Source organism: Bos grunniens, chromosome 7 (assembly GCF_055505025.1).
Source record: "Bos grunniens cultivar Pamir isolate PY7600 chromosome 7, Bosgru_T2T1.0, whole genome shotgun sequence".
Taxonomy (NCBI): Eukaryota; Metazoa; Chordata; class Mammalia; order Artiodactyla; family Bovidae; genus Bos; species Bos grunniens.
Window position 1 is genome coordinate 101,429,581 of NC_141171.1, and position 15,282 is coordinate 101,444,862.

The window sequence follows — 15,282 nt, forward strand, 5'->3', positions numbered from 1 at the left end:
ATAAAATAAAAATACTAAAAATGCAGAAGCAAAATGATAGAAATTATAAAGATAAAAGAAGAATGATTTATTAGCCACATACACACACATTCAAATTTTAATTTAAAATATTCTCACAAATTCTAGGCCCAGGCATATCACAAATAATTTCTTCTAAAGATTTAATTAAAATACATAATAATAAAACCAGATTAATAATGATGCCCAAACCTAACAAGCACATTGATAAGAAGGAAAATTCTAAGGCAAACTTCAAAAAAAAAGGCAACCTTATTCTTGAAAATGGGGCTTCCCAGGTGGTACAGTGGTAAAGAATCTGCCTGACTGAAGGAAACATAAAAGACGTAGGTTCGATCCCTAGGTCAGGAAAATCCCCTGGAGGAGGAAATGGCAACCCACTCCAGTATTCTTGGGGCTACCCTTGTGGCTCAGCTGGTAAAGTATCCACTTGCAATGCAGGAGACCTGGGTTGATCCCTTGGTTGGGAAGATCCCTTGGAGAAGGGAAAGGCTACCCACTCCAGTATTCTGGCCTGGAGAATTCCATGGACTGTATAATCCACGGGGTCACAAAAAGTCAGACAGGACTGAACGACTTTCACTTTCCAAGGGAACTACAAAAAAACCTGCAACCTGTCACAGTAATGAACTTTTATCTCCCTCTAGTGATAGCCTTTAGCAATCAATCATGTAAAGATAAAAATAGCTTCAGCTTGCCAGCAGGGAACATAATTCTTCTGAAGCAACTTTGCAGCCTTGTGGGTTTTGCCTTTACAAACACCTGCATTTTATCTCTTTCTTGGAACACATTTCAACTCTTGCTCAAACCAATGTCTTCAGAACTGGAATTCTCAGACCACAAATAAAGCCTTTATTTCTTCGCAGTTCTACTGTGGTGAATTTTTTTCTACATTGTATACAAAATTGGAAGTAATCTACCAACTAACTATTAGAAATTAACATGAAGGCAGTCACAGGATACAAGATAAAAGCACAAGAATAAATTGTATGTCCTTCAAATCAGTAATAAACAAGTATATTATATTATACTGCTGCTGCTAAGTCGCTTCAGTCATGTCTGACTCTGTGCGAGCCCATAGACGGCAGCCCACCAGGCTCCGCCGTCCCTGGAATTCTCCAGGCAAGAATACTGGAGTGGGTTGCCATTTCCTTCTCCAATGCGTGAAAGTGAAAAGTGAAAGTGAAGTCGCTCAGTCGTGTCGGACTCTTAGCGACTGCATGAAAAACAGTTAGCTAGGAATGCACCAAAGAATTGATGCTTTTGAACTGTGGTGTTGGAGAAGACTCTTGAGAGTCCCTTGGACTGCAAGGAGGTCCAACCAGTCCATCCTAAAGGAGATCAGCCCTGGGATTTCTTTGGAAGGAATGATGCTAAAGCTGAAACTCCAGTACTTTGGCCACCTCATGCGAAGAGCTGACTCATTGGAAAAGACCCTGATGCTGGGAGGGATTGGGGGCAGGAGGAGAAGGGGATGACAGAGGATGAGATGGCTGGATGGCATCACCAAATTGATGAACATGGGTTTGGGTGGACTCCGGAAGTTGGTGATGGACAGGGAGGCCTGGTGTGCTGCAGTTCATGGGGTCGCAGAGTCAGACACGACTGAGTGACTGAACTGAACTGAATGGCTAATGAATAAAAGAAAATATGTTCAATAATATTAGTCCTATGAATAAAGAAATTAAGATTACAATGAAATATCAACAGTTACACAACAGTAGACTGCTAGAAGAACTTATGCACTTATGCAAATACTTAAAAAATTTATTAAAATGCTTAACATACTATGATTCATAAATTCTGTTTATACATGGACTCAACAGAAATGTATTCATTTTTTCCAAAAGACAAGTAAAAGCATGTTCATGGAAATAGTAATCATATTAGCCTAAAGTGGGAACAACATTAACTATAGAAAGAATAAATTGTAGTATATTCACACAATGGACTACTATGCTGCTAAGTCACTTCAGTTGTGTCTGACTCTGTGCAACCCCGTAGACAGCAGCCCACTAGGCTCCTCTGTCCCTGGGATTCTCCAGGCAAGAATACTGGAGTGGGTTGCCATTTCCTTCTCCAATGCATGAAAGTGAAAAATGAAAGTGAAATCGCTCAGTCGTGCCCGACTCAGCGACCCCATGGACCGCAGCCCACCAGGCTCCTCCGTCCATGGGATTTTCCAGGCAAGAGTACTGGAGTGGGTCGCCATTGCCTTCTCCCTATAAAACCATACTATACAATATGATAACTATTACCCACGTGTGCCTACTTAAATTTAAGTCAGTTAAAACTAAATACAATTAGAGTTCAGTGCTTCACTCACACTGACCGCATTTCAAATGCACAATAGCACATGTGGCCAGAGGCTATAGTGAACATCAGAGATACAGAACATTTCCATCATTTAAAAAAATCTGATTGGATAGCACTGCAATACAGCAATAAAACTGAATTTCTGCTATATGCAGCTATATGAATGACTCATAAGCACGTCATTGAGTAACAAAATGCAGACACAAATAATTATGTGCTGTATCCTCCTGTTTCTGCATAAAGTTCAAAAACAGGACAAATTAACCTATTCATTGCGGAAGTCAAGCGAGTGGTAATCTAAGGGATTAAGGATTTAGATAAGAAAGGAGGTGGAGGCAAAGTTTTTGAAATAGTTGAATTATCTGTTTCTTGAGCTGGACTCTGGTTACATAGATGTCTTCACTTTGTAAAAATCTATCAATCTATACTGGTAATTTAGCACAGTCTTCTGAAAATGTATTATGCTTCAATAGAATGTCTGTAAAAATAATATCAATATTTTCTGCACATATCCATATACAAACTGTTTATAACTGTAGGATAGTTTTTTGATGATGAAATAATGAGCTAATGTTTTCTTTCCTTGAGGATTTTTGTTTGGCTAGTTTTCAGGAGATGAATGCTACCGATGAGAAATTTGACTGAAAACATTTTTGAGTTCTCTCTTTTTTTAGATGACAAAAGGACTTTTTCTTCATTTTTAAATCCAATAATTTTACCACAGTATATCTCAATGTTGAGATATTAGATACTCCTTAAGAACTGACAGCAAGGCAAATTATAACCAACCAAGATATAACTGGATAAACTTTGATAAAATGTCTGGTGACTAGCATCAAGTACGTTAAACTTCTTATGTTATACTACTTAGATTGACATAGATTTAACCACTTACATTAACTGGTATACTTAATTAATTAATTAATACTAGAACTAAGACTAAGTGAACATAAGGGTGAGAAAATGAAATAATAATATCTCTTGTCTCCCCATCTATTAGGCAGCCATCAAGTTTTCCTTCTTTTGATCTTGACCCTGTTCACTTCTCCAATTTTTGTTAGTTGTATGTGTACACTGGATCTCCTTTTCCTTTCTTCTATATTTGTCTCTTCTCACTAATACATTTCTGACTCTTACTTTATATTCTCCATTCTCCCCCTTCTATGCCACATTTTTGTTCTTGTTCAGTAGCTTACTCGTGTTCGACTCTGCGACCCCATGGACTGCAGCATGCCAGGCCTCCCTGTCCTTTATTGTCTCCCAGAGCTTGCTCAAACTCATGCCCACTGAGTCAGTGATGCCATCCAACCATCTCATCGTCTGTTGTCCCCTTCTCCTCCTGCCTTCAATCTTTCCCAGCATCAGGGTCTTTTCCAATGAGTCAGCTCGGGCATCCTCTGCCTTTTCTAAATCCAGCTTGTATGTCTGGAAGTTCTTGGTTCATGTACTATTGAAGTCTAGCTGGAAGGATTTTGAGAATTACCGTGTTCCATGTGAAATGAGCACAACTGTATCATAGTTGGAATATTATTTGGCATTGCCTTTCTTTTGGGATTGGAATGAAAACTGATCTTTTCCAGTCCTGTGACCACTGCTCAGTTTTCCAAATTTGTTGATATATTGAGTGCAGAACTTCTACAGCATCATCTTTTAAGATTTAAAATAGCTGCAATTCCATCACCTCCACTAGCTTTGTTTGCAGTGATGCTTCCTAAGGCCCACTTGACTTCACACTCCAGGATGTCTGGCTCTGGGTGAGTGACCACACCATCGTGGTTATTTGGGTCATTAAGACCTTTTTTTTTTTTTTTTTTTACTGTTCTTCTATGTATTCTTGCCACCTCTTCTTAATATCTTTTGCTTCTAATAGGTCCATATTATTTCTGTCCTTTATTGTGCCCATCTTTGCATGAAATGTTCCCTTGGTATTTCCAATTTTCTTGAAGAGATCTCTAGTTTTTCCCATTCAATTGTTTTCTTATATTTCTCTGCACTATTCACTTGAGAAGGCTTTCTTATCTCTCCTTGCTATTCTCTGGAACTCTTCATTCAGTTAACATATAGTTATGCTTATATTTTTATTGGATTCATGGTAACATTGTTCTCGAGCATTTTCACTGTCTATAGCAAAGTAATGCTTAATAATTTTAATTTATTTTACTATAATTATTTGGTATAGAGAAAGGAATTCTTCCTTTTTTATCCATTTTTACTTAACCATATTTGAATAAGATGCATTTTCTTAAACTAGAGGCAGAAAGTTATGGGAATGGAACATGCAACAGGTTTCCAAGCTTCAAAACTGAAGAGATCTTCTCTGTTTATGTAGAGGAGGGGTTTTAATATAATCCCTATGTGCGGTTACACCATCTCAACTCCTGCACACCTGGCCTGCTTGCAAAGAACTTCTGTTGCCAGCTCTGAGCTTCTGAGATCTCTTCATATTTCTTGCTTTCCAAGGTTATGTATTCATTTATAGAAGGTACATTTTGCTGGCACTTTTTGAGATCTGCTGTCTGGACCTCCCAGGCATTTGCAAAGCTTTTCTCCCATTCTTTCCAAAAATAATCTGCTCTGACTTATCTACCTAGGTCTTACTCCCAGAACTTTCATCTTAAGGTGGACCTCTCACCTTCCAAGAAACAGTAATATATGCTGGAGATATTGAGATCTGTCAATTCCGAGACTCTCTCAACATTTGCTGTATCTTTTTGTGATAACATTTGTGATATCTTTGTGAATCTACAATCTGGTTCCTTGTTCTACTTCAATTTTGGTAATATTTATATGCAATTACAACTCTTTTTTTTGTCTCGTAACTGTACTAAAACAACATTGTAAGTGTGCTCATGTGTGTTTGTGTGTGCATACTTATGTGTTTTATTCTTCTTATTGCTTTGTATAGTTATCAGGAGAAGTGAGAAGATTCAGAACCAGACTTCTAGAAAATTACAATCATCTTTCTCATCTCACTGCTGAGAATATTTATTCAGAAGTTTCACATGAACTTTAAATGAGGCATGATCAATACTTTAATCATTATCTTCAATCTGAGCTTTCTCTTCTTGAATTTCTTATCTCAGTTAATGGATTATCATTCATTTAGTTCCCAGACTAGATATCTGGACATCAGTTCAGTTCAGTTTAGTCGCTCAGTCGTGTCCGACTCTTTGCAACCCCATGTATTGCAGCACGCCAGGCCTCCCGGTCCAGTGAACTCCCAACTCCCGGAGTTCACTCAAACTCACGTCCATCGAGTCGGTGATGCCATCCAGCCATCTCATCCTCTGTCGTCCCCTTTTCCTCCTGCCCCCAATCCCTCCCAGCATCAGAGTCTTTTCCAATGAGTCAACTCTTTGCATGAGGTGGCCAAAGTACTGGAGTTTCAGCTTCAGCATCATTCCTTCCAAAGAACACCCAAGGCTGATCTCCTCTAGAATGGACTTGTTGGATCTCCTTGCAGTCCAGGGGACTCTCAAGAGTCTTCTCCAACACCACAGTTCAAAAGCATCAATTCTTTGGTGATCAGCCTTCTTCACAGCCCAACTCTCACATCCATACATGACCACTGGAAAAACCATAGCCTTGACTAGACGAACCTTTGTTGACGAAGTAATGTCTCTGCTTTTCAATATGCTATCTAGGTTGGTCACAACTTTCCTTCCAAGGAGTAAGTGTCTTTTAATTTCATGGCTGCAGTCACCATCTGCAGTGATTTTGGAGCCCAAAAAAATAAAGTCTGACATTGTTTCCCCATCTATTTCCCATGAAGTGATGAGACCAGATGCCATGATCTTCGTTTTCTGAATGTTGAGCTTTAAGCCAACTTTTTCACTCTCCTCTTTCACTTTCATCAAGAGGCTTTTTAGTTCCTCTTCACTTTCTGCCATAAGGGTGGTGTCATCTGCATATCTGAGGTTATTGATATTTCTCCCGGCAATTTTGATTTCAGCTTGTGCTTTCTCCAACCCAGCGTTCCTCATGATGTACTCTGCATATAAGTTAAATAAGCAGGGTGACAATATAGAGCCTTGACAATAATATATCCTTTTCCTATTTGGAACCAGTCTGTTGTTCCATGTCCAGTTCTAACTGTTGCTTCTTGACCTGCATATAGGTTTCTCAAGATGCAGGTCAGATGGTCTGGTATTCCCATCTCTTTTAGAATTTTCCACAGTTTATTGTGATCCACATAGCCAAAGGCTTTGGCATAGTCAATAAAAGCAGAAATAGATATTTTTCTGGAACTCTCTTGCTTTTTCCATGATCCAGCGGATATTGACAATTTGATCTCTGGTTCTTCTGCCTTTTCTAAATCCAGCTTGAACATCTGGAAGTTCACAGTTCACTTATTGCTGAAGCCTGGCTTGGAGAATTTTGAGCGTTACTTTACTAGCAGTAATGTAGTACTACATTTTCCCACATTTTATACCAGGAACATCAAATTAATAACCTTGCCCTTTTATCCAAGCTAAATATTTCTCAATTATCATCTATTCTTTCTCTCTTTCAGTAGAGATAAATTCTAAAATGGTTTCCTAAGTTCTTTTCTTTGTTTCCAGTTTTCCACCATCAGCTCCAGCACCCAGACTATCTTCAAAGTAATCTATCTAAAACACATATTTGATAACTTTTACTTCTGAAGTCTGCTCTCTTTAATGGCTTTCTGGTGTACACAGAATAACATCATTCATGTTAACATGGCAGAGAAAGCCTTCCACGACCAGGCCCTTATCAAGCTCAAATCTCCCTGTCCAATTCACAATCATGGTACTCTTGCAACTAACTCCTTGCCAATATAGTTCACACACTTTTGCCTCTACATTCCCTACTCATTTTTCCTGTTGAGAACTGTCCCCCGTTTGCTTGCATTATGAGAGATCACTTATCTTTATGACTCAGTTCAAGTGCCACATTGTCTTAAGCATTTTCAAATCATCCTAGATAAAAATGACCATTTTTTCTCCTTTGTTCCCAGGTCACCTTGTACAAGCTTTAATCAAGGCATTCTAAGTGCTCACTGCACTCCTTTTTATGTGTTTTTCTCCTCCTATTAAACTCTAAGCAACATAAAGACAGGTCCATACAAGGTCTTTGTAGTTTCAGTCCCAGATACAGGTGAATAAACGAAAAGCCCATCTCATTTTACAGATATGTTCAAGTTTTGTCACCCATCTAAGCTGCAAGTGCACCAAAGACAGAGACCATATATGCCCAATTAGATCTTTCACTGGCATATATTTATTCATGTTTTCTAGTCTATTTTTCTAGCAGACAACAAATTGCTTCTCACGACCTAAGGATTTATGCTAGCCTTTTGAAAAAAATAATTTGAAAATAATGACCAATTATTCTGTTACTATGATAAAAATATCAAATATACTTCATATATTCAGGAGGAACAAATGAATAACCAATGTTTGTTTATTTTAGAATAATAATCAACTTATATATTAAAATTCCAAAATTCTAGAAGCTATTTTATGTTCCCTTATTGATGACACTGGTGTTTTCTCATAGTCAAATTGGCTAATATAGAAGTAAGTAGGCAATAAACATCTATAACCAATGAATGAACATTGAAATAATGTGTTAAAATTAAGATTTTTCCTATATCTATGAAATTTCCAGGTGCGTAAAATTAATGTTTAGTTTTAAATTAAACTAAATCTGTTTTCTACATACCTTCTGCAAATAAATTAGAGGATTAAGCACATACAAGAATTTTGAAAATATAACAATTTTCCCCTTGAGCAGTTGCTACCTTGAAAAAAAAGCTTAAATTATTTACTGCAATATTCTAAAAGCTTCCTAAAATTGTCTTTCACATGTATTAAATGAATAATGATTATGAATAACATATACACACCGAAGGATGGTCAGGATGCTTGGTACACCAGCAAAAGCAGAAAATACAATTGTAGCAAAGATAAAAGCAACGAACAAAGGTAATTTATAACACTTTGGATCACATGTCCCTTTTGTAGCATCAATAAAATCACCTTGATCATCTGAGGTTGTTAATCCTTCTTTAATGCAAGAACAATTGTAGTATGTCTATAAAAATGAAGATAGGAAACAATCTTTAGAAATATAATCATAAGGTAAAAGCTCTGATAGTCATAAAATAAAAATTAAATCATTAACTGTAGGGAGACTAGGCAGTTTTATTAGTAAATATTTTTTGCCGTGTTGCTGATATTTGTTGTTTTAGTCACTAAGTTATGTCCAACTCTTTTGTGACCCCATGGTCTGTAGCCTGCCAGGCTCTTCTGTCCATAGGATTTCCCAGGCAAGAATACTGGAGTGGGTTGCCATTTCCTCCTCCAGGGGATCTTCCTGACCCAGGGATTGAACCCGCATCTCCTGCATTGCAGACAGATTCTTTACTGCTGAGCCACCAGGAAAGCCCAATTAGTAAATATGCTTACATTAGATCATATGTTGTTAATTTATAAATTCAGGACTAACGATAAATAATATCAAGGCATTTTACCTAGCAAAGAATTGTGTACATGAGAATATACAATTATAGTTACTTAGGAAATATTCCATTAATTTAAGAAATTTCACTAAAAATGTTTATATTTAATTATACAATAACTGAGAGAGATATGGGTTGAGAATGAATAAGAAAAATATAATGAACAAAATGGAATTTTAGATGGGCTTTGAAATATGGAGAATTACTCAATTACAGACAGTTTTAGAACTGTGCTGAAAAGATGAGACTTTACTCTGTATGTGATGATGACAGGGCTGTTATCTATTAGGCAGAGGAGGCAAAGTGTGCCTAGGGCCCACAATACTTTCAGGACCAAAATAGAGGTTTTAATTTTACTGTCTTTTAAAATCAGAGAAAAAATAAATGTCATAATAAAGGAATATATTATAATGTATCAAGCCTGGATCATATTTGTCTTTATACCATTGCAGTTGAACATTAAATCAAATTCTCTCTCTCTTTCTTTTGTTTTAAGTGAAAGAAGAGGTTTACAAAGACAAAAGTGCCTAAAGTCAATGTAAGTCATAATGTAGTCCCTAATGAGAACCAATAAAACCTTCAGGTTGTTATTTTAGTACTGGTAATTCAAGAAAGATGAATAGGTGACATTTTCTAAGAAGAGCTAAACAGAGCTGGAGATACAAAAACTAGTAAGCAATTTGCTAATATATTGAGAAGATTCTAAATTAAATAATTTTGTTGTTCAGTCGCTAAGTCATGTCCAGCTTTTTGTGACTCTATGTACTGCAGCACACCAGGCTTCCCTGGGGAAATAAAGATGACTTGAACCTCAGTGATTCAGAAGATGATGGTACAAAAGTCATATCAGTTGTTTAGGGAAGCTGCTAAGTGGTTGCTGGATATGTTAAACAAAAATAGAAATATCCAAAGAGTAAATCATTCTTTCCGTCGTATTTTTTTTATAATGCCCTTGTACCAAACATCATTTTAGGTATTATTAAAACAGAGTAAACATACAACAGAAATCCCTGCCCTCATGTAGAAAATTTACTTGCATAATATAAGTGATTTTTTTATATAAAAAGAACCTTTAATGGAGCACACGGTGATGAATACTACGGAGAAAAAAAATAAAGGAAGGAAAAATCAGAGAGATGATAAGGATGAGTTTTACACAGTCAGGTAATGCCACAAAGATACAGTGATATTTAAGCAGAGGTTTGAAGAAGGTAAAGAAGTGAGCCATTGTGGCTATCTGAAAGAAGTATATTCCAGGTAGGAAAAACAAAATAGAAATTAAAAAGCCTTGGGACTTGAGCTTGCTTGACAAGTTCAAAGAAAACAAGGTGGAAAATTTGGTTGAATCAGAGTGGACATAAAGAAAACTAAGAGAAAACAAGATCAGAGTAATGAGGAAAGGATTTATACAGAAATTGGTAGGTAATTGCAAGAGCAGTTTAGAACTTTGGTTTATATTCTTAGCAATATGAAACCATTAGAGGGGTATATGTATAAGCGATATATTTAAAAAGACTACTTTAGCAGCTATATTGATATTACTGAACTGTGAAAGCAGAGAAAAGTTAAAAGGCTATTGAAATAAGATGCAAGTCAGTGGTGACTGGGGCCCAGGTATCAAAGAAAATGATGAAGATAATCAGATACAGCATGTATTTTAAAAGTAGATTTGAAGGGCCCTAGGGTAGGAATGCTTACCAGAAGGAGAAAGTCATATGGAGAAGGCCTCCCTGAAAGAAACTAAGATTTGCAGGAAAGGGCGGTCAGTCCAAGGCACAGAGAGGGAACCAAGAAAATAAACACAATGGCTTTACTTTCTCCTACCCCATCTTTCTGATTTTCTACTAGGACTTCTTACTAGCATATAGTCCAGTCAGAAGCTAGAGGGCAAAGGAACTCTCATCCTATAGTCCAGTCTTCTGGAACAATGAGTAGGGTAGAGAAGGTGCAAAGTAGAGATCTAGTGTAACAAACAATTGCAGGCCATGGAACCTAAGCTGACCAACAGGAAAAGTGAAAATATGAAGAAAGTTTAGTGAACAGATGATAGAATTACAAGATATTAGGCTCTGTGGAGTTATAACCAAAGAGATATAACCAAAACGGCAAAAGTTAAATTAAAAATGAAACATTAAAAAATATTCAATCCAAATAATAAAAGAGGAAGACAGATCTAACTCTACAATATCAATAATTACAATAATTGTCAGTTGTCTAAAAATGCCAATTGAAAGACAGACATTAACAGAAATGTGGAATAAAGCAAAAGCATATTATCCATGGGCTATGGGAGACACTTTAAACTGTTGGAAAATAAAATGATAGAAATAAGATGCACCATGAAAACAGCAAGAAAATCTACAGTGACTATTTAATACACAAAACATACTTCAAGAAAAAAAGTATTATCAGAGTTGGAAAGGAACATTTTGTAAAGATAAAAGAAACAACTCATCAAGAAGCTGTGACAATTATTAATGTTATGCACACAGTGAGAGAGTCTGAAAATGCATGAAGCCAAAATAGAGAAATAGATGATGGTATAATTATGTTGATATATTTTTATATATAATGTTTAGGATTTCATATATCATTACAAAGTATGCAAAATGATAAGAATAATCGGCTTAAAACTAGAAGAACAAACATAAGTAGGCTACTACAAATAGTAGACCTGAAAACAAGAACTTTAAAACAGTTATAATTAATATTTTCCAGAAAATAGAATGTAAATAGATAAAATATCTTAAGGAATGTACAGTTTCTCCAGGGGTTTGGATTCTGCAAAAACACAGTGTTAGAACTGAAAAATACAATGAGTAAACTTACCACCTCAGCTAATGGGTTTGACAGCACAGCAGACATTGCAGAAAACAGAAATAGCAACTGGAAGACAGGCCAATAGAAAATATCTAAACAGATAAAAGGAGATGGAAAATAGAAAAAAAAAAAAGCAAAAAAAAAAAGGATGGGACGCAGTAGAAAAGTCTATTTGTAGTCTAGTGTTAGGCAGAATTCTAAAATGGCACCTATGAATCCCACCCCTCTATTTTATAAACCTGCATAATTACTAGGTTGATGGAAACTGGTGAATTTTAATCCTCTTACTAAGTTTATGTTACATGGCATTGCTAAGAGGTGGTAAACCTCACCCAATCAGATAGTGTATATAAGCAACTGGGCCTTTCCCGAACTCAGAGATTCAGAGCATGTGTCATAAGTGAGATTCCTTTGCTGGCTTTGAAGATGGAAGGAGTCATGTAGCAAAGAAGGGGGGTGGCCTCTGAGACCTAAAATCGGCCCTTAGCAGACAGCTAACAAGTAAAAGGAGGCTTCATTTTTTACAGTCCAAAGGAACTAAATTTGGCCCATAATCTGAATGAGCTCGGAAGTAGGTTTTTCCCCCCAGAGCCTCCAGAAAGGAATATATTTCAGCCAATACCCTGATTTCAATCTGTGAGACTCTGAGCAGAGGACTGAGTGATGCCATATCTGGATTTCTGATCCTGTCAGCTAATAAATGAGTATTATTTAAAGACACTAAGGCTGTAATAATGTGTTACACAGCGATATTAAGCTAATATACAGTGCTTCCCCCTCCAATAAAAGAGGAAAAAATGAGGGAGAAACAATTACCAAGAATTTTCCGACTGTACAAAACAGCAACAAAAAGGGTATGGTGTGTGCTGTGTCTGACTCTTTGTGACCCCATGGACTGTAGCCCGCCAGGCTCCTCTGTCTATGGCGGGGGGTGGCCATTTCCTGCTCCAGGGGCTCTTCCCAACCCAGGGATCCAACCCAGGTCTCGTGCATTGCAGGCAGATTCTTAACCATCTGAGTCACCGGGGAAGCCCATAATTTACATAATTTATCAAAATTACATATGTCTGCAAGAATACTGAATATGTCACCCAAGGATACTGGAGTGGGTCGCCTATCCCTTCTCCAGGGGATTTTCCCAACCCTTTGATGTGGGGTTTCCTGCATTGCAGGTGACTTCTTCACCAGCTGAGCCACCAGGGAAGCCCAACAAAAAGGATATGTGTCCTTAAAAGTATATGGGGAAATAAAATATATATGACAAAAATAACACAAAGGAGGCAAATCAGTAAATGAAATTAAAATATTCTAGGGGTGTTTCAACTGGAAGAGACCCTAAGCCTGGCTTCTTGTAATCCTTAACACTTTGGACAATACTGACCTCCCTTCTCTATAAATAATTAGAATGAGGCTCCTGTTGAATGAGAGCAGTCTCTAGAAGAAGCTCCCTGAAACTGCTGTTTTATGATGAAAGCCATATCAGCTGCTGAAAAGAACTGCTGCTAAGCTGCTAAGTCACGTCAGTCGCGTTCGACTCTGTGCGACCCCACAGACGGCAGCCCACCAGGCTCCCCCGTCCCTGGGATTCTTCAGGCAAGAACACTGGAGTGGGTTGCCATTTCCTTCTCCAATGCATGAAAGTGAAAACTCAAAGTGAAGTCGCTTAGTCGTGTCCGACTCTTAGCAACCCCATAGACTGCAGCCTACCAGGCTCCTCCGTCCATGGGAGTTTCCAGGCAAGAGTACTGGAGTGGGTCACCAGTGCCTTCTCCGGCTGAAAAGAACTAGTCCCAGTGAAAAGATCATGAAGAAAAGCTAGAGATTTCTTTCATATCTATGTAAGGATAGTTGAAGGTCTTTGATAGCATGGAAAATAGCAATACATGTGGGTCTCAAAGAGACAAAACACTTGGAATATTATCAACATGAATAGCAGATATCTGTTTTCAGTTTTGGTAAAGCTGTGATTCTCTACAGAAAATTAGAAATCTTCAGAGGTGTAGTGTTTCCTACCACTCCTCTTGTAAATTTTTGCATAAATCTAACTGAAGAGCACTCAATTCTAACACATTTGACCCTGATCATACTTTGAATATGAACATTTAATCAGAATTATTTCAAAGTTGACATATTTTCATTGAAAAAAAAATTTCCAGAAGGAATTCCACTAACACAATTTAGACACAATAGTTTTTTATATATGTTTAAAGTTTTTTAAATATTTCTCTTATTTAATTTTCATTTTGTTAAAATTATGTTTATTGGTATCAGTTCTTTCCCCTTGAAGTTAATGTATGTTTTATCCATTAATTGGCTTCATCTGTATCAAATGGTACTAATCATAACATTTGCTATGGTCAGTTTTCCTTCAGAGACTTTATTGCGTTTCAAAGCTAATTGTCTTGGGTAATTTGTAAAATCTAATTTTTGGTCATGGAGAAGGCAATGGCACCCCACTCCAGTACTTTTGCCTGGAAAATCCCATGCATGGAGGAGCCTGGTAGGCTGCAGTCCATGGGGTCGCTAAGAGTCGGACACGACTGAGCGACTTCACTTTGAGTTTTCACTTTCATGCATTGGAGAAGGAAATGGCAACCCACTCCAGTGTTCTTGCCTGGAGAATCCCAGGGACGGGGGAACCTGGTGGGCTTCCGTCTATGAGGTTGCACAGAGTCGGACACGACTGAAGCAACTAAGCAGCAGCAGCAGCAGCAGCAGCATTAGCAGCAATTTTTGGTCAAAAATATTTCATTCTTTTAATTTTTATTCAGGATCAAATGTTATCACAGAGCACCAGCCTGGGCTCCCTGTATCATGTGGCAGCTTCCCACCAGCTATCTATTTTACAGATGATAGTGTATATATGTCAATACCACTGATATAAAAAAAAATGTTATCACACAGTTTGAGTCACTATTTTATGAATTACTTCATTATTCCTTAAGAATTAATTATTCCTTAGACAAATTAAATATAAAGATTTTTATGAAATAGAAACAAATCCCTAAAAGGGATTCCCCAGAAAAAGAAAGAGGGGTTAGAGCATTTCAGTGAGTGGACTTCTTGGCTCTTGAATATCCCATGGAATCAAAACACCAAAGTCAAACAGTTCTGCTTTATACTGTGGTTACAATATGAACACTTAAAAAATCATTTATTTAAAATAAGATTTTCCATAAGTTAATAAATTGTTGAAGATGGGTAACATATAGGAGTTCATTATGCTTGTCTACTACATTTAAAGTTTTCTATAGTAACCTATTTTGAATGGTTTAAAATATTTTAAATATATTTTAAAATATATAAATCATTTAAAATATGTAACAGTTTTTAGAAAATATAATATTTATAAATAACCATCTTAAATTTTAAAAAATTAAAGAATCATTTTAAACATTTAAGAAAAAAATTTTTAAGGGTATATAATCTTTTCAATATAAATATTCAATAAAAACTGAAGATACATTGTTAAATCATAGGCCAGAAAAAATACAACAATGAGGAACTAAAGTTGGTCAGGTATGTTATTATCTTGTAATAAAATTATCTGTTTGTGACAGCAAAAAAGAATATTGTGGTGTAGATATGAATAAATAAAGTACTAATAAAGTACTTTATTGCCCACTTGGGAAGATGGTATAACG

The 15,282-nt window shown here is 36.7% G+C and overlaps 1 protein-coding gene across 1 annotated transcript in view; it reads right to left on the reverse strand.

Annotated features, from left to right (window-relative positions):
* Positions 1 to 15,282, reverse strand: part of SLCO6A1 (solute carrier organic anion transporter family member 6A1) — a 114,135-nt gene that overhangs the window by 16,043 nt on the left and 82,810 nt on the right. The window contains exon 10 of the mRNA XM_086413282.1: positions 8,204 to 8,391. Coding sequence (XP_086269408.1) covers positions 8,204 to 8,391 — 188 coding nt within the window. The remainder of the gene's footprint in view (positions 1 to 8,203; positions 8,392 to 15,282) is intronic.